Consider the following 22,467-nt stretch of genomic DNA (forward strand, 5'->3'; position numbering starts at 1 on the left):
AGGGATGCCACGCAGAAGCCTGGGAGTGCCTCCCTTGAGTGAGCAAGGTGAAAGCTCTCGACAATACGAATTCACGTGCGGAGGCTGCTAAGATCTGTGATAAGAAGGAAGCTTCCATCTGCAAAACCGTGAAGAAAAATTCACGCTAGTTTTGCAGTCGCAGCTCAAAATGCAAAAGTTAGGGCCACGGTGTGTGGTAAGGGCTTAGTTAGGATGGAAGTGGCATTATATTTATAAGGTATTTTGAAAGAAAGACCACATTCACATAACTTTAATCAGAGTGTATCATTATAACTGTTCTATTTTATTAGCAGTTGTTAACTTCTTACTGAGTCTAATTTGTAAGTTAAACTTTATCACAGGTATGTACGTATAGGAAAAAACATGGTAGATATAATAAGTAGGGTTCAGTACAGCCCGCGGACCACACATCACTGGGTGTCCTGGGACGTCTCCGCCATGGATCTGGGGGAAATGACTCTGTTTGTTTTTTGTATTTGCCAGGACTACCAGTTTTGAGTTCAGAGACCCAAAAAGTTTATGAGCAAGTTTATGCTTACGGAACCCCACAATAGATGGGAAGGTGGGGGGGCTCCAGAATGATGGTAATCAGTTCAAAAATCCTCTGGATTCTGTTGACGTATCTTTAAACTCTATTTTGTTCTTCTGTATCAGCTTTTTCCAGATGACAGGAAAAAAAAACCCAAAAACTGGGGAGGGCTGCCATGCTCAGACTAGCTCCTTTTGTTTCAGATGTTTGAAATCTCAGTCTCCAAGACAGTAATTCAATTTGGGCAAAGTGCTCTGCCCTGGGACCAGGACTGGGTGATCTATAAAATGGCAGCTCCATTTTGAGCACAGTACAAATGGAAAGAGTATCTCCCCCAAAGAAAGGGATGCTGGATGACTTCAGAGACGGGAGAGGAAGCACCATGCCTTTCTCTTCATCTGATCTGCCTAATTCACACCATATCCATCACTGCCAGATGACGAGAGGGGGAAAAGAGGAGCTTTCACTTAAAAAATCTGCTCTATGCCAGGCACTCTATGAGGTACTTTGTATAAATCATTTCAAATTCTCCCAACAATCCTGTGAGGTAGGAATTATTAATCTCACAGTCTCAGGTGAAAGATTGACAGAGATTCAGTAAATGTCACACAGCACTAGAACTATTAATGATTTCATTTTACTATTTACATGGTTTCTTTTATTTGGAAAACTCACAGTAACATAAAATAGTTCCCATCATACGCTGCAATAAGCATAAGCTGAATGAAGTTAATGAAAAAATAACCAATAAAGACACGACTGGCAATACTATTCTTTATTCATTTTCCTTTTTGAGAGAGAAGCATGCTTTTGTACAGCACCTGTAAACAAGTGAAGTATATTGTTTTGAGTTTCCCCATAAATATATATTATTATTATTATTATTATTTTTTGGAATGTTAGAATACCACAGCGCCAACTGCATTACAGAATAGTTACTGAAGGCAAGTCAGGCTACAACAAGGGTAAAATTTTATGGCTAAAAATATTCATAGCAGCAACTTTCAAAAGATGATTTTATTAAATCAAGTCATTGCACTTGGTCATTTTATTGCTACAGCAAAACAAGGCCATTAAATTTTAACACTTCTCATTTCTGATTTGAACTGATTGTCTCATTCTGTTCATACATTTCAAGTTTAAACGCAAGCATAGGATGTTTTACCAAGACGTCTAGAGAGCACTTGGGTTTTTTCTCCTGTGATCACAGTAAGAAGCATTAAGAGAGAATCCTCTGTTACGCCAGGCCCACTCTCTCTTCTATCTTCAGACTTAGATTTTCTAAGAGGTAACAGCTTTACAGTGTGACCACAGCTTCGTGGTCACACGCACGCACGCACACACAAGACTCCTAATATCGAAATATAATTAGGAAAATTAGTAATGTTACGTGTTTCGAACAGCAAACCTGAACACCACATTCACTAACAATTTGGCAACAACAGATGTCATGCTGTTCACCTCTAGTCTGTCATTTATACTCACTCATTAAAAAAAAGATTTATCTCCAAGTAAAAGCTATTATTATTACAGACCATTCTGTGATATGAACTTTATAAACGGGAATTAATACAATTCCTGTTATCAAGAGCAGACATTGGTAACTTGCTAGATTAATCGTTTTTCCCTTTGCGTTTGTTTGGCTTTCTTTTCTTTACTATTTGGTCAAGGGCGGGAAAAGAGAGACCCAGTTACTTTCGTTACTTTTCAATTCCGAGTGAGGAGTGTACAAACACACACTTTAAATGTCTTTCAGCACTCATGACCATCTTGATTTTATGCACTAGTTAGAGAATGACCAACAAAAACCTTAAGAACAGCCTGAAATCCGCTGGAAACTACCCCCACCCCCTTATTAGGATGGGGAGGGCTCACTTGGTAAGATTTTCCAGTCATAAAGCTAGGAGTTTCTACTTAAGGACTTTCATGTTAAAAGAAAATAAGATCTAATTTATTTAAGAAGAACGAAATCATTCATTTGACAAGTCATTTAGAAACATTAGAACAGGAATAAACAATTTTGTTCAGCAGCGACCTCATCAGAAGAGCCCACGGACTTTAAAGAGTTAAAATGTACATAACCCGACACACAATCCGATTTTCCCAACAGCAGGAATTTAAGTTGTGAATTTTACATTACGTAATTATATACTGGAGTTTCTATTATTTTCTATTTTCCTTTTATCTGAAACAATATGACAGAATCTCACTAACACAAGATTTCAGTATTACAAGATTAAAACTAAAAGGGAAAAATTGGTTTGGTGGTTTAAATGAACACAAAATGGAAGCATGATAGATGGTGCTCAAAATCTGAAAAGTCACTTGCTGTAATAAGCCTTCAAATATGATTTTTTTTGCAAATTAAAAAATCAAAAATTCTACTTTTAATATAAACCCACGTTATTGTGAGACACATTATCTGTACATAACATCTTAAAACGTTCAAGTGTTCGTAAGTGACTGAAGAAACTGCTATTCGTCCATTTTGTGAAAATGCATGAGTACGGCCAACTATTTTTGGTTTTAAATAAGCTGCAATGTTACACTTTATGATACACTACACACTCTTTATAAAGTTGGTACCTAAATGACACCCCAGAACATCTCCACCAGGCAGTTCAGTCTGTCAGGTAAGTTACACAAGGTTAATTTTTGGAAGTATGAAACTGCACACTGAGGTTCTGAAAGCTTTGGAGCCCTGTTTCTCCCGGATTACCATTATCACAAATCAGAGGGAGGGGCGTGAAGAATTAAATCACAAGATCTTGAAATGAGTAGCATTCGAGCCTATAAAACAAGCAGGAAAGTACAGCAATACGGCTGGTGTTTGCATATTACATGTGCTATCGTTTCCAGGCACGACAAGTGTAGGGTGAAGCTGACATGTTTAGTTCCTGAGACCGAATGGATTTAAAATACAGCTCATTATTTCCCCCAATATACTTAACAATCCAGTACATCTTAACTAAATTCCACTTGTGGATCCTATAGTGCAAGCAATATAAAATACTCTAGAAGTTGAAGAAATTATTTCATTAGTTATTAATCTACGCGTGGGTGGGTAATCTGGTTTATAGCTCGGAAACTCCTACTTCATCACCCAGAGTATAAACAGCACTGCAAACAAACAGGCACGACAGTGTAATCCTGGGTGAGAAGCTCAGCGTAAAAAACATATATATACAAAGTTTATATCCCTTATGTGTCACGGGAAAAGTAGTGAGTGTGGCTACCATAGAGCTAAACTGTCCCCCCCAAATAGTATATTTTACAGATTACTTGTAAAGATATCACCATATTTATAGTATAGATCTCTTTAAAAATAATACTACAAGTTCAATAAAAAAACTATTCTGAACTTTCTTTCCTTTCTATACAGATTCAGTAGTATTTTCAAGCAAACTAAACAAAAAAGTTTGCAATCCCAGCACATAAGAAATAAGGCCTCGTTTTTTTCATATAGGCAAAACAAAATATATATATATATAAAAAGTCACCCTCCCCTACACTTTTCTATAGATATAATAGTTCATATACTCATATCCATCATGACATCAGCATTTCTCATTTTTAGGTAACAAGTCAGCTGAAGTTCATAGTGTGGCTTCTGAATCCCTGGAACGTTAAGAACACTGCGTGAGTGTCACTTCAAGAAGACAGGACTGCTTTTTTCAGCTTCTCTATTTCCACCTAAAACACAAAACACAAAACACAGATTGAGCAACAGATAAAATATCTTTACTCTAGTAAAGTTGATTTACTTTATCCTATGCCATTAAGATCTGATCACACTTTCAAGCCTCCGGCTTTTGATTTCCATTCTAAAGTCCAATTTACAACAGTGCAATAAATACAGGAAGAGGGCAACAGGGGAAAACGTCATGACACAAGTTCCTAAATGGCAGGTGACAACAACAAAAAAGCGGCTACGGCTGTTTCAGCCGGAACAACGGCACAGCATGTGAGCCTCTGAAAGATCTGTAAGAAAATTAGCCCTACAAAAACCGAAAGTATCCTTGAAACCAAATTAAGAAGCACACATACCTGTAATTAAACAAAGGGGGCAGCACAGAGGAGTTACAAATAAAGAAAGGGACAAGTCTAGTTCTCTTTTTCACTTACTACTTATGTGCCATTGGTAAATCACTTAACCTCACTCGGTCTTAATTCCCTCAACTGTAAACAGTATGTTCTAGATTAAATCGCCTTTAAAGCCCAGGAGTATATACAAAATTCAGTCAATGGGTTAGAAATATTTCCACCAGCAGGCAGAAGACATTCCTCACTTAATACAAATTCATAATTTGAGAAACCTAAGAAGAAAGTAAGAAAAATTCTTTAAATTTTCACAGTAACTATAGAGAGCTATTTGATTTTGATGTATTACAAATGACTAAGTTGAGGCTCAAAGAGATGAAACACCACACGGGCGGCTCCAGGTCCATGGGTGCGCAGACTGTCCCGGTCAGTTTGAGGCTCTAAAGGCCGCAGCTTTTGTAGTCTCTTCCCAGTTAGATGACATCTCGATCATCCCTAACCTTCCACTGCATGTAGAAACACAAAGTCCTTACCTTCTCCTGACAGCATCACCCTTCTCCCCAGCAACGTACAGAAGTAACACACACTGTGGCTAACTCCAGACAAGTCGTTCAGTGTTAGATGATGAGCATTTTGCCACAGTCAAGAAGTACAATTTCAAGAAGCTCACCACCTCCTAGGGGATCCTAACCATTTGAGAATGGTTTGCAAATTCCACGATCTTTCTTGATACTATTTGACTAATATGATTAATTAAATACGTTAACAGCATTGGACTGGAACCAGTCTTAGTCTTCAGCCTGGATTGAGACAAAGTATCTTCAATCTTCAGCCTGATGTGCTATTGTCATCTCTGTTCCTAAGATACATTAACCACTGTACCAATTTGAATGTGCAAGGATGCAGAGAAAACAAAGAAAACACAAACACTGGGAGGAGAGGGAGTGCGGGGAAGAGAAACTCTGCATGCAGTCAGTAACGCCCCTTACAGACTGCTCCTGGTCACGTAAGTTTAGGTACCAAACACTTGCATTGCTGGACTTTCTCTTCTAGCACGTTTGCATTCACCGTTCATCATTAGTCCTTTTTATCACCCCTTGGTAAATTTAATACTATGTAAGGTTAACGTTACAGTAGTTGAAAGCACTATTTTTAATTTGGGGTGAAATGTAATTTCTCCTTTAAACATGTGATCCTAAAACTCTACCGCCTTATTAAGTGTGCTTTTGGAAATACAAGGATCAAACTTTCCTCATTTAAAAAAATAAACTTATAATAATACAGGTCAGCGAGAAGCTAAGTAACCGCTGATTTTGCTGCAAAAATAAAATCAAATAAAATTCTTCAAAAAAGAAATAAATAATTCATTTGACTCTTTTCATGATTTTAATGACAAACTAAATCACATACACAAATTTAACACTGCGTTAGTTCCTCTTGCTTATCTTATTATTTTCATATATGAATATAAATGTGTTATGTATAAAATATAAGGAATGAGAGTCGAGAAACGTTTTAATTTTTTTTCTACCATGTTTCACACTGGGAATTTAACATGTGTTTAGAAGATACATGTTAAAAATGCATCTTCTAACATGTACTGGTTTCACAAAAATGTGTTAGCTGTCTAATGCGTATACAGCACTGCAGCTGTGCCAGGAGCTATGGGCAAAGGTGAAGCAGGAAAACATCCCACCTCCAACAGCACAGAAAATGGGCAAAATGAGTACATAATCAAAGAAAATGATTACTTATTCATCTCTTACAAACTAAAGAACATGAGTTTGGAATAAGAAAAATCTCTCTTAATCAGAAGACTGGTGGCCAACTCAATCAATGTGATTGTTTGAGCTGGGCCTTGAGATCTACAGAACTTGGGCGTGAGAAGAGGAGACAAAAGGAAAATCCACAAAAATACAGTAAGAGTAAAATTTCAGACAAATGAACTGTAAGGGACGACTGAGGATCAGCACGTGAGGAAAGAAAGCTAAACTAGGGCCAGGCACATAAAAGACCTCATGTGCTGAGTCAAGAAGCTTGAACTTTATTCAGCAAGTAATAGGAAGTTCTTGAAAATACTGAGCAAGGAAAGATGAAGATAAGGACGAGAGCAACTTAAGCAAGCTAAACAGAAGACAAAGAGCATGAAAAAGGGATAGGAATACGGGGAATAAAGAGAGAAAGGTCAGGGGAGCAAAAAAGCCAGCAGGCCTGGAAGTGAGTAGAATCGGAAGAGAACAGAAATACCAGATCTGCAGGACCAGGAGGGCAGCAAACCATCAACAGAAGCAGAAAATCAGAATCAGAAAAGACGGTGCTATGTGTGACAGGGACATGCCAAGTCTGAGTTCACAGTGGAGCATCTGTGGATACTAACAGCTGGCAGCACGGGGTAGAAGCTGGGAGAAGAAGAACCAGATTTCGATGGAAGGTGCACCGGAGGCCACCATGTTACTCCTGGGTACAGACGAGCAGCGGGGGTGCACGACAGGAGGGCCAAGGAGTGCTGGGGGAACGTCTCACTCAGGTTAGGAGAGCCGGAGAAGTCAGAGACAGAAGAATCCCCCCATCCAGTAAACCGAGACACACTTTGAAAAGGTGGCAATGGTAAAACTGTGAAGCGCTGGAGAAACTGAAGAGACGCAGGAGTTGCCCCCAGCAAACCCAAAATGCAGAGGTTTGGTCAAAGACTGAATAAAAAGTGAAGAATCAGTGACTGCAAATGTGTGCTTTTTTTGTTTGGGGTGGGGGGGGGGGCAACAAATGAACCCCAGATGAAAAGAGAAAACTACAGATCAAGGGGGCAGCCAGACCGAGAAGAGGGCTTTTTGTTTTCTGAACAAAGGGAAAAACTGAGTATTTTCGTGGAAAGAAGGGAGAGTGTGGATAAAGGTGACATGTCAGATATAAGAGTAAAAATGCGGTTTTGATAATTTACCCAAATACCTTCACATATATTATCTCAACCACTAAAGCTAAAGCAGTCAGTGACTTACTCGATCGAGTTCACACAGTGCAGCTGAATCCCTCAGGACAAAGGTTTGGAAGCCTGGCTGCTTCTGTTAAACATGTCAGCCCCACTGCCGACCTCTTCAGCCTACACCCTAGATTCCTCACCCTTAGAACAGGAACACTAATCCTCTCAAGCTGTGCTGCCCAGCGGGACAACGCTCAGAAGGTGCGGCGGCGCCGGAGTGCCACACGCCGTTCAGCGCTCCAAGTCAGGGCGAGGGCCCAGGTTTACGAGCACGGCCCGCGCTCTGTCTCCCAGGGCTGACAGAGAAACGGGGCAAGTAACGAGCGCGGCAAACAGAGGGAGGGGGGCAAACGCTGCACCCAGAATGGGGAGAGTCTCTGCACAGGGGCAGGACACACTTTCTCTGAGACACGCAGGAGAAAATACAATAAAAGACTAAAGTCAGAGAGGACAGGAAAAAAATAAGGAAGATTAAGAAAATAAGTGAAGCTGTCAATCATCAGCAGAGAGTAAAGATGAAGGCATCACCGTTATAAAGTGAACTCAGTTCACTGCGAAATCAAAGTCAGCATCCCCCGCCCACCCCCCTACCACCACCCCGGCCCCCGGGGAAAAAAAGAAAAAAACTGTTTAACTGTGAAGAAAAGAGAACTATAGCTCAAGAAAGAAGCAGCGCTGAGTGCAAAAGGCCTAGAACAAGACACTTTTAGGAGGAAAGAAGCATGTTCATTTTACGCACGAGTGTATACCTTGTCCCACATGCACTGCCTACGAGTCCGCGCTTGGAAAACATGTGCTGAACGAACGGAATGCGGCAGGGAGTCAGCGGGGGTTAATTAAACGGCTACCGAGCAGTGGGGAGTGCCCGACTGAGTGGAGGAGGACAGCGTCATGTGCAGAGTCATGTGCAGAACCGATTACCCAGCCGGGCTGGAAACAACACGTCTAGTCTACGCTGACTACCGTCTCACTGCTGGAAGAAGAAATCAATTACCTCTAGATTACTTCTCACTGCCTTCTCTTCTTCCAAATCTTTTCGCAGTTTTTCCAGTTCTTTCCTAAAAACAAAGTGTTACTGTTAAGTCTTTCAATTAAGCAATATATTTGACTAAAGTTAACGGGATCTCTGTGGCCTGATATTCCAGAACATAGGGGAAACTTTTTAAAGGAAGTGATAGCCAGGTTGATTAAGAAAAAATTCAAATTCTCTAGCTGTAATGATTCAATATGACACGTAAAAACTCAGCGAAATCATGGCAGACCAACCTGAGAGAAAGATATTTTTAAGTGAATACAGATAATTTTCCACATTCAGTTATCATGCATTTCCCAGGCAGGACACACTTACCACCCAAATAATTAGGTAAAATAAACGTCAAAATATGTCACAATGCAAGGCAAATTATAGTTTTTAATAGAATAACTTGGACTTTACATATCTCTTTCTCTGCTTTTTAAATTAAATATTATATTAAAATCCAAAATCAAACCAATAAACAAAAAATTCAGCCAACAGGCCCTCTTCCTTAATTCATGTTTTCATTTTCCTGTGTTCCCTTTATATAGTCTCTTCCCCTCCATAGATGTAAATGTTCTATAATGCGTCTTTTCACAAAGTATTTTAAAACATTTCCATGCTGCTAAAATCTTCCTCCTTCTGATAACTGGTGTTTGGTATTCAAATGTCCAGGTGTTTTGTTGGGCTAGTTGGTTTCTCGGGGCTGGGGGTAGAGGGGTGGAGGGGATAATAGCTTGAGAAACTCATGAAAATTCTCATGAAGAAAGAACATATAAGAAATGAAGGTAGTTTTAAATTACATAGTTTCAAGACTAATTTTTTCTGTTTTTAATGATTAGAAAATTCTTTATATTGAAAGTAGATTTTCTACTGTTTTCTACTGACTGTAATTTTAAAGATAATATTTAAGTCAAATTTACCTAGCTTATTTTGGTATGTGATATAAACTGTGCTTCTAAGCTAGTTAACTTTATATTTCCATAAGGTTATCACTAAATTAAACAATGCTTTCTTTTTCCAAGTTTCTAAGTTTATTATACATTTAATTTATACCTAAATTAGGATCTACTGCTAAAATATTCATCCTGCTCTACTTATCTGTACTTACAATAGTTACATTATTCTAATTATCTCCTTTTTGATCTGAAAATTTAGGACTACTCTCACATTTTTGTTACCTTTTAAAAAACACATTTACAAATAAAAGATTTTTCCATGTCAATTGCAAAACAAGATAAACTGAAGAATTCAAGAAAGAGCATGATCAAATTCCTTCTCTATATATGATATAAATGTGCATAATATATGTACTTTTTAAGAAGTCATTCAAGATAAATTTATGTTTCTAAGAGAAGTTTGTAGACGTGCTCTGCAAACTACAAATACATGTTGTTCATCTCAATATTGTTTTTAATAAGTAACCCAATGTCAACTGAGAATTGGAGGAGAAACGGTAAATTCAAGCTCAGTGGTACCGTGATCTCTGGCAAGACTTTTATACCAGACTCCATATTCCAAGAAATACTGTTAGAGGCTACAGAAAGAAGCTGAAACAGGGAAAGAACACCTGAACGCTCACCCCCAGTTCAGTTACATTAGCTGATCTTTGATCTACTTTACCTATTTGGCTTTTGTGGAATTATGTTTGAAGTGTTAACACATTTTAAAATCCAAATAATAATAATTATAAGAAAAGATCTCTGAATTAATCGAAGATACGAGTTTGAGTTCTAGCTCTGCCGCTCAGGAGCCGTGTGATCTCAGATGAGCAGACCTCTCCCTCAGCCTCTCTCTTCACATAAAAGGAGGGAAAGGACTCCAGCACGTGGTCTTCCAAACTTACCTGAGCTCTAAGAGCTCCCTAACTCTCACCTCGTATGGTATGTCTCACCTCACACCATCATCAAAACCCCTCAGAGTTAAGAGAAGGGCCTTGTAGATTGCCTATCCCAGGTTTTACAACATCCAACTCAACCCCAGCAGAAGCAGTGATCAAAGTCCTCTGAGACATAAACCAAATATACACACAGATACACCCCAGATCCAAAATACAACATGGCTTTTCCTAATATTTTCAAGACTAATTAACCTGTGTTTGACATTTCTAGCCTTAAAGTATGTTTTTAAGGTTCATCTATACTGTAACATGCATGCGTACATTATTTCTTTTTATGGCTGAATAAAATTCCACTGTACAGGTGTGCCACGTCTTGTTTATCCATTCATCAGTTGATGGGCATTTGGGTTGTCTGCACTGCTTTGGACTTGCACAAACACCTGTGCACAAGTTTTTGTTTAAACACTTGTTTTCAATTCTGTTGGACAGTATTGCAACTTGAAGGGGGATTGCTGGGTCATATGGTAACATGATATTTAACTTTTTGAGTAATTGCTAGACTGTTTTCCAGAGTGGCTGCACCATTTTACATTCCCACCAGCAATGCATGAGGGTTTCAATTCCAAGCTTTCCAATTCCTAATTAGAATAACTAGAATTAATAATTAGAGTTTCTAATTATTACATTTTCTAATTCAAGTTTTTTTGCCATAGGAGAGAAACACTATTAAAAATTTCTTTGAAAACAAACTTGCTCACACTAGAAACTTGGCAGATTACTTCTTTGCCTGGTATGATTTGGAAGAATTCTTTACACATGTCTTAAGTAGTGCTCAAGGAAGGAAATAAAGGCCACTCACCCATGATCCTTTTTCAGTGCTTCCACAATGCACAGCAATTCAACAATCTGAGCTCTAAGTTCATCCAACGAATTTTTCTTCCCATCATCTGTTTCTGCCTTAGCTTTGATTTCTAATGGAGTTAGAAAAGCAGCCGTATTTGGTTTAGAAGCACTTGAAGGTGTTGAAAGATATGCAGATGGCTAAAAACAGAAAAAAACAGAAAAAGTTTATTTTATTTGTACTTATATTTAAGTTCAAAAGATTTTTAACTGCAAGGAGATAAATAATTGATGTACTACTTTCAAGATAAATGATAAATTCAAAAAGCAGCTTGATGTTCACAACTAGAAAAACCAAAGACTCAAAGAATAAACAATTACTACAGGTTTTTATAAGAAATGTCAAGGGCTTTATCTTAAAAAAAGAAAAAAGGGAAAAGGAAAATTCACGAGATTTATCTTATGGATGGTTTGCCTATGGAGCATCCACAAGCAAGAACATGTCAGCATTATTAAGGTACCTCATATTAAATAGTTATTATTTAGAATATCCAAAGAGCTTCACTTAAAAGTAATCATGAAGAATTTAGTAAGTCCATTGAAGAGGCATTGAAATGAATCCACAGCCTGACACCCTTTTACTATTTCACTTAGGCAACAGCACGTAAAATCTCAACAGACTGATGACAGTTGACAGAATCAGAGTAAGTGTACCGGGTAAATTGGATTCTCAGTCAAATGCCCTGAAATGAATTTGAGGAAGCAGCATGATCTTCTCAAATATGTGTGTCAGCTGTGGTTGTACTATCTTACAGTGCAAGGGTTTAGCAAAGACGCTCAACACCATGTAGCAGGTGGAAAAACCCAGGAATTCCACCGTTCACTCCAGTGTGCATTCAGTGCTTATGACCAGGCCAGGCACCGAGTGACATAAGGAGTAAAAACGCAACAGCTTCTGACCTAAAGAGGCATGTTTAATGGGAAAGGAAACAAATGTATAGATCTCTGCCTTATAAAATATAAAATATGCAACATCTCTATTACTCATTTAAAATAATGTAACTCTTCTCAAAAAAGATCTATAGAGAATAAGAACGTAACTTAAGTTTAACATGAATTATTTTTATTTAGTTGTAGTAGGAATTATTTTATTTCTTGGAAGAAGAGATACTTCTTCCCAACGGATACTTTAAATCCCATCACTTTGATGTTCACAAAGAACGCTACAAATTACACAATCTTAGACCACAACGCGCCCCACCTTTGGAGAGTAGCATGGGTCCTTTTTAAGCTCAGATGGCTTCAGGCTGGCACTGTCATCTTCTTTTGGTAACTTCGAGATTTTTTCTGGGCTGTGAGTCGGCTGAATGATTAAAAAAAAAAATCAAGAAACAGAAAACAGCAAAGAAGGAAAAGCTAGTAAGCATCTGAATAAAGCAAGTAACTTTCATCACTGTTTCCAGCAGCTACTGTTCCAGATAGTCTATTATTGTTAACAGGATGTTACATAATTTCATGTTGAATAACACACTTGCTTATCTAGAGGGTGGGAAAGCAGCCTGCCCACGAGCAACCACAATTTTCTCTCCTTAGGGAATTTAAAAGTGCAATAGTGCTTAAGAGCTAATATATTAACACTGAAGTACTAACAGTATCCCGCGCAATGTCCAGAAAGCATAAAAAGAAGTTACACATTTGGAGATGAAGATTAGTACTACAAAAAACACGATTTTGTGGGGGGAAATGTTCTCGTTCTTTCCTGAAGCGAATATACATACCACTCAAGTCCAATTATTTTTGTCAGATGAGTAGATTACACCGTCTCCCTGGCCCCTTCTGACACCGTGCTGTGTGGCTATGGACAACTCTATTCCTACTTCTGTAAACTTCTATTCCAAGCCCTGTTGAACTGAACAGGTTTCTTTCCCCCTCTTTTAACCCTCGGCCACTTCCTGACTTTTAAACTTTGGCGGAGCTACAAATCCCCCCTGATTCTTATCTTCAGAAGCACTCTGGATTTGCTAAATTCTCTGTGTTTTAGAATAGTAAATGCCACCCACTGAATGTCCACCGTTGAAGCGGCCAGGCAATCTTCTCCCAGGCATCTTCGGTCTATTTGCAGTGAGATGTAGCAAGTTTTCTGAGGAAGCTATGTCATCAAAATTTATAAGATCTGGAGAATAGAAGTAAATACGTCTACTAAGAGATAACTACATTTTAAAAGGAAAAAAAAAAGTCTCTGGGTTTTTAACAAACTATAAAATTAAAGAGACCACGATGACTCACAAGTTGATCTGTGCTTTTCATATGCATTTGGAAAACAACACTCACTCTTGAAAACAAACATCTTCTTTACCTGGTACAGTTTACATATTAACAATATAAAGTTCATGTTTCTAAAAGAGACTTAGACCTCAATAAGAGTTCTCACTAAAAGATATAAATCTGTACCATAGGTTGAAGTAGTTTGAAGAAGTGATCATCTTAAGTTCTTGCTTATTAGAAAAAAAAACGATCTATTTCTTCAACTCAGAATTAATTACAACATATCGGAAAATTAACACACGAAATTTGTTTTAAAATTCAAGTAATATCCTAATATTAAAATTTAAAAACTCAATTACATCTCGGACCCTGCTGCTTCCCAACTGCATTTCTTAATGTAAAGTGAGAGTGTAATTTTATGTACACATGTATGTGCACAGTATATTGTAGCTGGGACTCAACCTACTTATAGTTCATTACACTTCTGCTTAGACATTATGTGTTGGAATTATGTGATAGGTATAAACCTAAGGCAAATCAGATACCAAGGGAAAATGCCACATAAAGTATCCATTTGCTTCCCCAACGCCAAAGGCTGTTTGACCTCTGATTCAATAATTTGGGTTTAAGGACAAATCTGGGTAATCTGTACCTCTGAAATGATGGTATATATAATATCTTCCTTTTCCTAGATGGTCCAGAAAAACTTGCTAAAGAAGGTGATCTTTAATTTTGAAGTCCAGGTATCTGTAAGTGATGTAAGAACCCTAGGGGTAACTGCAGACATTTCCATTTGTCATTCTAATCTTCCTTTGGCCCAGATTCCAAACTAAGGCTATGAATCACAGTCAATAAGCCATCACTCATTATGGTAGCCTAGCCTTCCAGGTATGGAATCAGTCTCACATTACCACTGCCTGGAAGTTTATACCGCCTGTCTGTCAAATATTTAGATGTCCAAACTCAGAGAATTCTTACAAGAAATTTAAAGATACTTATCATTACTACCCTCAAAGCTTATTCATCAACTTTCATATTCAAAGTAATTTATTTAGAGAATTTTTTTAAAGGGATGGAGGATACAAAGGTGAAATAGGAAGAGGTCATCACTGTTTGGTAATATGCATTTTAAAACAACTATAAGTATTTGCTGATCTCTGTTAATTCTTTTCCATGTTCACGTTCTGGGATTGCTTTGCGTGTTCTATCTTGCATCTAGTCTCTAGTTTAATACATCACAACAGGCAATCTAATGTGCTTGTTTTAATTTTTGTCTTTAAGTCGTTCAATAAGTATCTATAAATAATGATAATATATATAACAACCACAATAAGAAACAGTGGTTTTAATGGAAAATGCATTAAATAATGTGAAAGACCTTGAGTTTAAATATATATTTAAATATCTCATTTTGTTAGTTTTAAAGACAAAACAATATTTTAAAAGATGTTAAAAATATGCTATAGTTCGCAGAGTTAAAAATTGTTTTTTACATTACACTTGATCTTAGCCAAAAGGCCAAGAAGTGATGTTTTTTACGTTGATACTGGCAACCTACTAAAAACTGTTAAAAAGTACAATCCAATCATTTTGGCCTGTGGAGATTATTTTCAAATGCATATTTAAGCAACTTGCAGAAAGAAAAAGGAACAAACAAAAACACAGGAAGGTATAAAGATAAATGAAACTGAAATGGTAAATAAAAGGAAAATTTACAAAATTATACATCATGCTCATGTAAAATGCCTTTCATATGTCCAGTTTTGGACTACAACACCAAGACAATTTTACTATTCTAAAACTCTCTCAGGTCCTCCATTTAAGACGTTAGGTTAGTGAAATGAAATAGTGCACATTTTGGACTCACGATATATTTGAAACTTTTTAAATTTACCTAAGAGTGATATCAATGGATTTATATTGTACAGGTGGCATAAAAGCATGACAATCACTTAACTCTTGCAATCACACTGTCACTCTGCCAGCCATTTACATTTCTACACGCTGCTTAAGACATAGAATTTTTAAAAATCAAAATGAAATATCAATTTTGGGAGAAAATAAACTGACTTCTATGGATATCAATTTAAAAAAAAAACTTTTAGCAAGAGTATTTTAAACTAATTAATCAAGAAAAATTTTCCAATATGAATTTCATTTTATTTTGAAATGGAAAACCAAAAGGGTTAGAATAGACAGACAAACATATATACTTTAGTAAAATTACAAAGAAAAATCAATGTGCACCACCTATTTATACTGAATATATTATTTTGACTTCTTTTATAAATTGTCATCTTACCAAAATGGAGGAAGGTAGGATAATTTCCTGACACGTAAGAAGGGAAACATGGCAAACAGGCTAGGAAACAAAATCTGGAAAGAAAAGTCAAGGATAGGAATGTCTAGAAAAAAGACTCAACCAAAAAAATTATTTTACAAAGCAGGAAAAAGGAACAGCTGTAGAATGAACAGAACCATTTCAACGTTCAGCAGATACTGCAGCTTATCTAAGTTTACATTACGATGTGTGTTAGAGTTTAGATTTATATTCTTTTGTCTTTCCAAGGGAAAAACTATGATTAGTATTTAATTTCAATATACGTTAAACTAGAAAGAAGCCTGTTTTTATTACTCAGTGAACATCAAGACAGCTTCTAAAAGGATGTTTTAGTACTGAAATTAGAGGCCAGAGTAATAAATCAACATATTAGCAACTCACTGATCCAACTGAAATTAAATCACCTTTTAGTCAAGTTTTAGTCCTCAACACATGACAGTAGTTACAATAAGAGAGGCAATTTTAATTCTGGTATGGTTTAATGAAAAAAAAATGCCAAATACTACTTTAAATATCTTATTATAAAAATACAACTCAACACAACACTTAAAAAAAGTCCCACATATATAAATGATACTCTCTGTGGGTATAGTCTATTTCACTGTGGAAAATGTGACACTCCCTATGATGGTATTATCAAGGAAATTATTAGAAAATAACATTTTTAATCTCTGCTCTTTATTTCCCAGGTAAATTCTACATTTTAGAGTGTGGTGTTTAGTTTTGTTTTGCTTTGAATCCTAGTTTATAAATACAGGCTCACTTTTTACCGTGTCTACCACTCAACCGGTAGACATCTTTTTGAAAAATCTCACCATAAATTATTTCTGGAAGGAAAAAATGAATATTAGGAAATTAATTCAAACAAAACAGATCAATTATCAACTACAAATGAAGAGAAAGAATGTTGCCCTATTTAACAATGATGTCTTTCAGATCAAATAATGTATGTTATCTCTAAAATTTCCTGTAACCCAAGAAGAATTTATCACAATCAAAAAGGATAAAATACTACTATAGTCTAAGAATGCGTCATCAACTGTGCTTTCTCACTGAAATGCCATGTTTCCACTAAATTTTCTGTCTTGTATTTTTAAAACTAATTGTAAACCAATTTTACTTCCTGGAAAATTTACTGTTTTAGAAATACTGAGACTATGTGAACTTTATAATTATTCAGTAGTAGCAGTGAGATCCATCCTAAATCAAGTTTTGATGAAGTGTTGGCAAAAGAGGGGAAAAAGTTAAAATATGGTTTAACAGCTCTGCAATGTGTAATACCATCTTGCCTCATATATGAGAACATTTATAGAGGGACTTCTTTAAAAAATGGAAACAAATTGAGTGCTCTAGGAATGTTTTTCTTATATGAACAAAAGTCAGAGTCTGCACTTACAGACATAAATATGTTTACGTAAGACTTTATACACAAGAAAATTTTATCTGAGAGTAGCAACAGGAATTTATAGATACGAGCAGAAACAGAATAAGATGGGGTAAACAATGGAGGAAGGGGAGGAGGAAAGAAATCACATTTTTTAACAACTTCTATGTCAGGTATTCTAACAGGTATCACAGATATAACGGCAACTTCTATGTCAGGTATTCTAACAGGTATCACAGATATAACGGATCATTCAATTGTTAGTTAAGTGAGAAAATAAGAGAAAAAACATGCCAATGACCAATCAGCTAATAATTTAACACCCACATTTTAACAGCAAAGTCTTTCTATGTCATTTCACCTCAAATCATTCTTTTACATAATAATGAAACACTAAGGAGATTTTCATGTATGTTGTAAACTTTCTGAAATTTATGTTAAGGGGCAAGTTTCATGTCATTAAAATTTAAAACCTCAAACTGAGCCATTTATAAAAATTAAAACATGCCTCAACCTAATGCCAAATTTGAGGCTGTATTTGATGCAGAACGTTTCTCTTTAAGGTGCCAACATCTCAAAAAAGAAGTAAAACACTTTTATACCATAAATACTCAGAACATGATATTCTAATTTTAAAAAGATAAGGAACGGCCTCTGAGCTGAGGTTTGAGAGATAAGCTATGTGGGCACAACTCGTGCCCAAAACACTAGATACTTGCTCAGGAAATATTTGCTACTTAATATGAACTCAAGTTCCAAAATTTACATTTTCTGAACTTTACAGGGTGTAAGTGTAGTACACCAAAGGCAGTCTGACAGGGGAAGATATGAAGACTGCAGCCTGGCGGTTAGCTGTTAGGTTTTTGACCTTATATAAGCCTTGGCATCTCTAAATTACTTCCTTATTCATTTCAACAACAAAGGAAAAAAAATTAGAAATTTTCAAACCTTGTTCCACAAAGCCTCTATTTTTTAATGAAGAGGAAATAATGGCTATTGATATAAGACAAGAATTGGGACCCAAAACAAAGGAAAAAAAATAGAATTTTTCAACCACCAACAGGGTGACACTGTACACGTTTTTAGAAACAGCAAAGGAAACAAACCTTGCTCGTAATCATATATAGAAAAAGTTTCGAAAAAAAGTGAAAATCTGTTTTAATTTACTTAAATTTTTTTGTATAACTTTGAGGCAACTAAATGAAGCAGATGTTCAAGAATGATACAAAGTAACAGAAAAACAGGAAAAAAACACAGGCTGTAAACATTACTCTTTCAACTCCCAAAGAGACTCAGCAAATTTAAGACTTGTGTGATAAAGACTGCAGAAAACTGTGGAAATTCAAAATAATACTTATGGATTTTTGATATCTAGGTTAGAAGTATGCACTTAATCTTTTTTCTCCAACTATTACTTTTGAAAACACATTTCTAGCTATATTTTAAATCAAACAGAAAATAATAAGAACTGACAGAATTATATTTTTTTACCATTAACCTCAGTGAAAAAAATGTAAAAAATATTTTTTAAAAACATAAAGATGAGTTTTTTGTTTTTATTTAACAGTAAATAAGAACAATTTTCACTGAGAATATACTGAATATATTTGAGAGAATATCTCTAAAATACAATCAACATCTCAATTTCCAGAAATTATTGATGAATATGGCTTCATCCAGATCAAGCAGGATCTAAATACATGACAAAAGATCTATAAAACATTCAAATTGAAAAACTGAAGGAGGCCACGCTTGGGTCGGAGGTTTTGTACTGGCAAACTAAAGACAGGGAAGAAAAGTAAGTCATTTAAAAAAGCTGAAAGGTAGTAAGTACCACCTTTTACAATATAGTGACAGAAAAATCTTGTGTAACTGGCCTTGAAGTTTACATGTGAAAAAAAAAAAGTTAACACTGAAGCTAAAGAACACATTAAGACATTAAAATTTTTTTAAAAGAAAATCACAGAGAACTCTATATAAAGGGGATTTAAAGAGTTCTTTTCTGGTTTACGTGATCTTGAACATTTACTATGTCTGTAGCTTTCTCTCTGTTTAGACGCAAAATAGGGGAAAATGGTATCTGCCTCCTAGAGTCAGTGTCAAAGATAAAATAAGAATATACATGAGAAAACGCTTTAAACACGTTAAAAACTAGAAACAAATACAAAGTGCTATACAATAACCATTACCACAAAGTAGTGACTATGTGATGTTTTTAATAGTGAGACCTTTATCAAGACTTCTCTGTTTCAAGTTTTCTATTTTACAACTGAGAGGTATAAAAGATCGGGAGACAAAAATGACTGCTGGGCTGAAAAATCAGTCCTAAAACTTAAGGAACAACATTTAGCTAAAGAAGTAAAGCCTGCTGATCGATCGATTGATTGATCTATCTATATGGGGGGGGGGGTAGTATCAGAGTCATAAAAGAGCCTATTTTCCAGAAGGGGAAACAAAAGTATCTTGAGATTTAAGTGGAAAAATAAAAATAAGTCTTCTTAAATACAATCTAGCGTGGGCACTGAAAGTCTATGGCATCTCTTTATTTTTAAACTTTAAAAACTAAAAGGTACTTCTACCTGCCTAAGCTAGGTGATACGGTCATTCCATTATCAGGGACAGAAGGATAAGGCTGACCTGTCAGGATCCATCTCAGTCTTCTGACCACTGAGAAAGCTTATGTGAACCATCAATATTTTGCCCATTTATATTCTTTGGCTTCAGAGATTTGTCAACAAATTTTTCTACTGTATCTATCCACACACAAATTACATACACAAATTTCTTATTTTAAACAGTTTCTACAAACCATATTTGCAACTTTTTTAATGCACCATCTTTCCACATGTTAACTTACCTGTTTCTTTCGAGCTCCTAACTGTAAAAGAATCTAGGTCTACTGATTTTGGTCTAAGTGGTAACTGTTCAGATTCTAGCTTTGGTTTTGATATTGGCTCAGTTTCAAACTTTGATAAAATGGAAGAAACTTCTCCATTAATCCTGAAATGAGAAAATCAAACATATGTAAAAATCATTTTGTATATAAAGCATGACCACCTTTTAAACATTGTGATTTAATGATACTGAAGATATTACAGTACTGATTTTTCTTTCTTGTCTATAAAATTATTTCTATAAACGTAAACCTCTAGCCTAAGACCAATCACAATAAAATCAGAAATGTAAAGCACCTTAATGGGCGTCTGTTCACCTAGTATGAATATAAGATTAATATTTAACAGAGATTACGGTCTATACAAAAAAATATGAAAAGCCAACACTTAATTACTTTGAGACTTAGAAAAGCATTGCAGTCAATTATGTCAAAGGTAGGCAAATCAACAAACTAACTTAAAATTAGGTAAAACTTACTTGGCTACAGGAGGTGGTGGAGGAACCGGTTTTTCAGGTCGCTTTGGGTACACTGTTCCAGAAGATTTCAATAAATTATTGGCTTTGGTGGGTGGAGTAGGCTTCTTGGGTGGGACTTGCGGAGCAGTTGGCTTAGGTTTCTGTTCCAGCACTGACTTTTCATCTGATTATTTAAAAATATATAGTAAGTTACTGACAATCAGAACTATTTTGGTTTTTCTACTTCTTAAAGCTAACGTCAGGCTGGAAAAGGGTGAAACAGACAGACATTATTTGTGTATGGGTGCGCTGCTTTAAAGTTTTAATTTACACTAGGAACCTTATTAGCACCATTCAACAGTCCTACAAAATAGGTAAGAAAATATTCTGGAAGAAACAACATTAAGAAAAATGTCATGCCGTGTTAATAAAAACAATTTTATCATCAAAAAGACATAGTTCTACATGTAGTGACATACTTAGCTCTTGATCTTTCAGGTACTGAGAACAGCCATTAAAATTAATACATGTGCACATATGAGATTGTCATGATACAGCAATCAGCAAAAAGTGTAACACAGGCCAATGTGCAGAAATAAGAAACTCCTAAGAATACTGAGTAATATTCAAAATTTACTAGGACTTTGAAGAGAATGTCTATCACAGGACCACAAACAATTTCATATTAGTCAGAGACTGATTATGAATCTTGACAAACATTCCAGGCCATGGTTAAACACCCTGTTCAAAATTACAGACTTTATTTAACAACAATAAAAATATAAAACACCACTGGGGGGAGGGCATAGCTCAGTGGTAGAGCACATGCTTAGCATGCATGAGGTCATGGGTTCAATCTCCAGTAACTGTGTTAAATTTTTTAAAAATTAATAAGTAAGTAAAACTAATTACCTCCCCAACACACACACACAAAATAATTAATTAAAATACTATTGTTTCAGTTTTATCATTTTTGTACAGCTTTCTTGGATCATTTGAAAATATAGCTTAGTCTATGAAAAACATCATCATCATTTAGTACAAAAGTCCATTTTTATATGGCCTCAAACTATACAAACTCATCATATAATTACGCCACCAGGAGTGAAAGCCAGAACTCCCCAATTCTAACCATAAATCAAGAGAACCATCAGTATCAGAGTTCTAATGGTCAGCCAAGCTTAAATTTCCAGAAAATATTAAAAGAAAGGTATTTTATATAAAACATCAGGGAAAATATTAAATGATCAATAGAAGTTCACTGATTAAGTGAATATACTTCTTTTAGCAGGTATATAAATAACAGCTTGAAATCAATTCAATTCCGTAAGTTAGTCTAAAACAAAAGAACACATTTAATATTTGTGGAAATCAAAAGTTACAAAAATAAGATTCACCACTCCTGGTATATCTATGACTAAATCAACTAATACACTAATACATGATGGCAATGTGTTTGAGTCCTAGATTTATTTATTTTTATTGATGTAAAATTTACATAATATAAAATTAACTCTTTTAAAGTGAATGATGCAATGCTATTTAGTATATCCACAGTGTTTGCAACCACCACCTCCATATAGTTCAAAAACCCTATCATTAGCCCAAAAGAAAATTCTGCTCCCATTAATCAGTTATTACCCACTCCCTCCCGTACCCAGGCCCTGGCAACCACCAGGGCCACCAGGGGTCCAATCTCTCCATTCTTGCCAATATTTCCAGTTTTTATTATTATTATTATTATTATCATCATTATTATCATTATTATCATTGACATCCTAGGGGGTGTGAAGGGGCAGCTCAGCATGGTCTTAGTTTGCATTTCTAATGACCACTGACACTGAACATCTCCAAAGTATGCCT

General features: G+C 35.9%; 1 protein-coding gene across 1 annotated transcript in view; it reads right to left on the bottom strand.

The window, feature by feature from the left end:
• Positions 1-1,310: 1,310 nt before the first annotated feature.
• CD2AP (CD2 associated protein) overlaps positions 1,311-22,467 on the bottom strand; it is a 90,939-nt gene continuing 69,782 nt past the window's right edge. Inside the window, exons 12-18 of the mRNA XM_006201929.4 lie at positions 20,626-20,788; positions 20,111-20,253; positions 13,324-13,436; positions 12,525-12,626; positions 11,283-11,464; positions 8,563-8,626; positions 1,311-4,243 (exon numbers count right to left, since the gene is read on the bottom strand). Of these exons, the coding sequence (XP_006201991.2) occupies positions 4,202-4,243; positions 8,563-8,626; positions 11,283-11,464; positions 12,525-12,626; positions 13,324-13,436; positions 20,111-20,253; positions 20,626-20,788 (809 nt within the window). The 3' untranslated portion in view covers positions 1,311-4,201. The remainder of the gene's footprint in view (positions 4,244-8,562; positions 8,627-11,282; positions 11,465-12,524; positions 12,627-13,323; positions 13,437-20,110; positions 20,254-20,625; positions 20,789-22,467) is intronic.

Source organism: Vicugna pacos, chromosome 20 (assembly GCF_048564905.1).
Source record: "Vicugna pacos chromosome 20, VicPac4, whole genome shotgun sequence".
NCBI lineage: Eukaryota > Metazoa > Chordata > Mammalia > Artiodactyla > Camelidae > Vicugna > Vicugna pacos.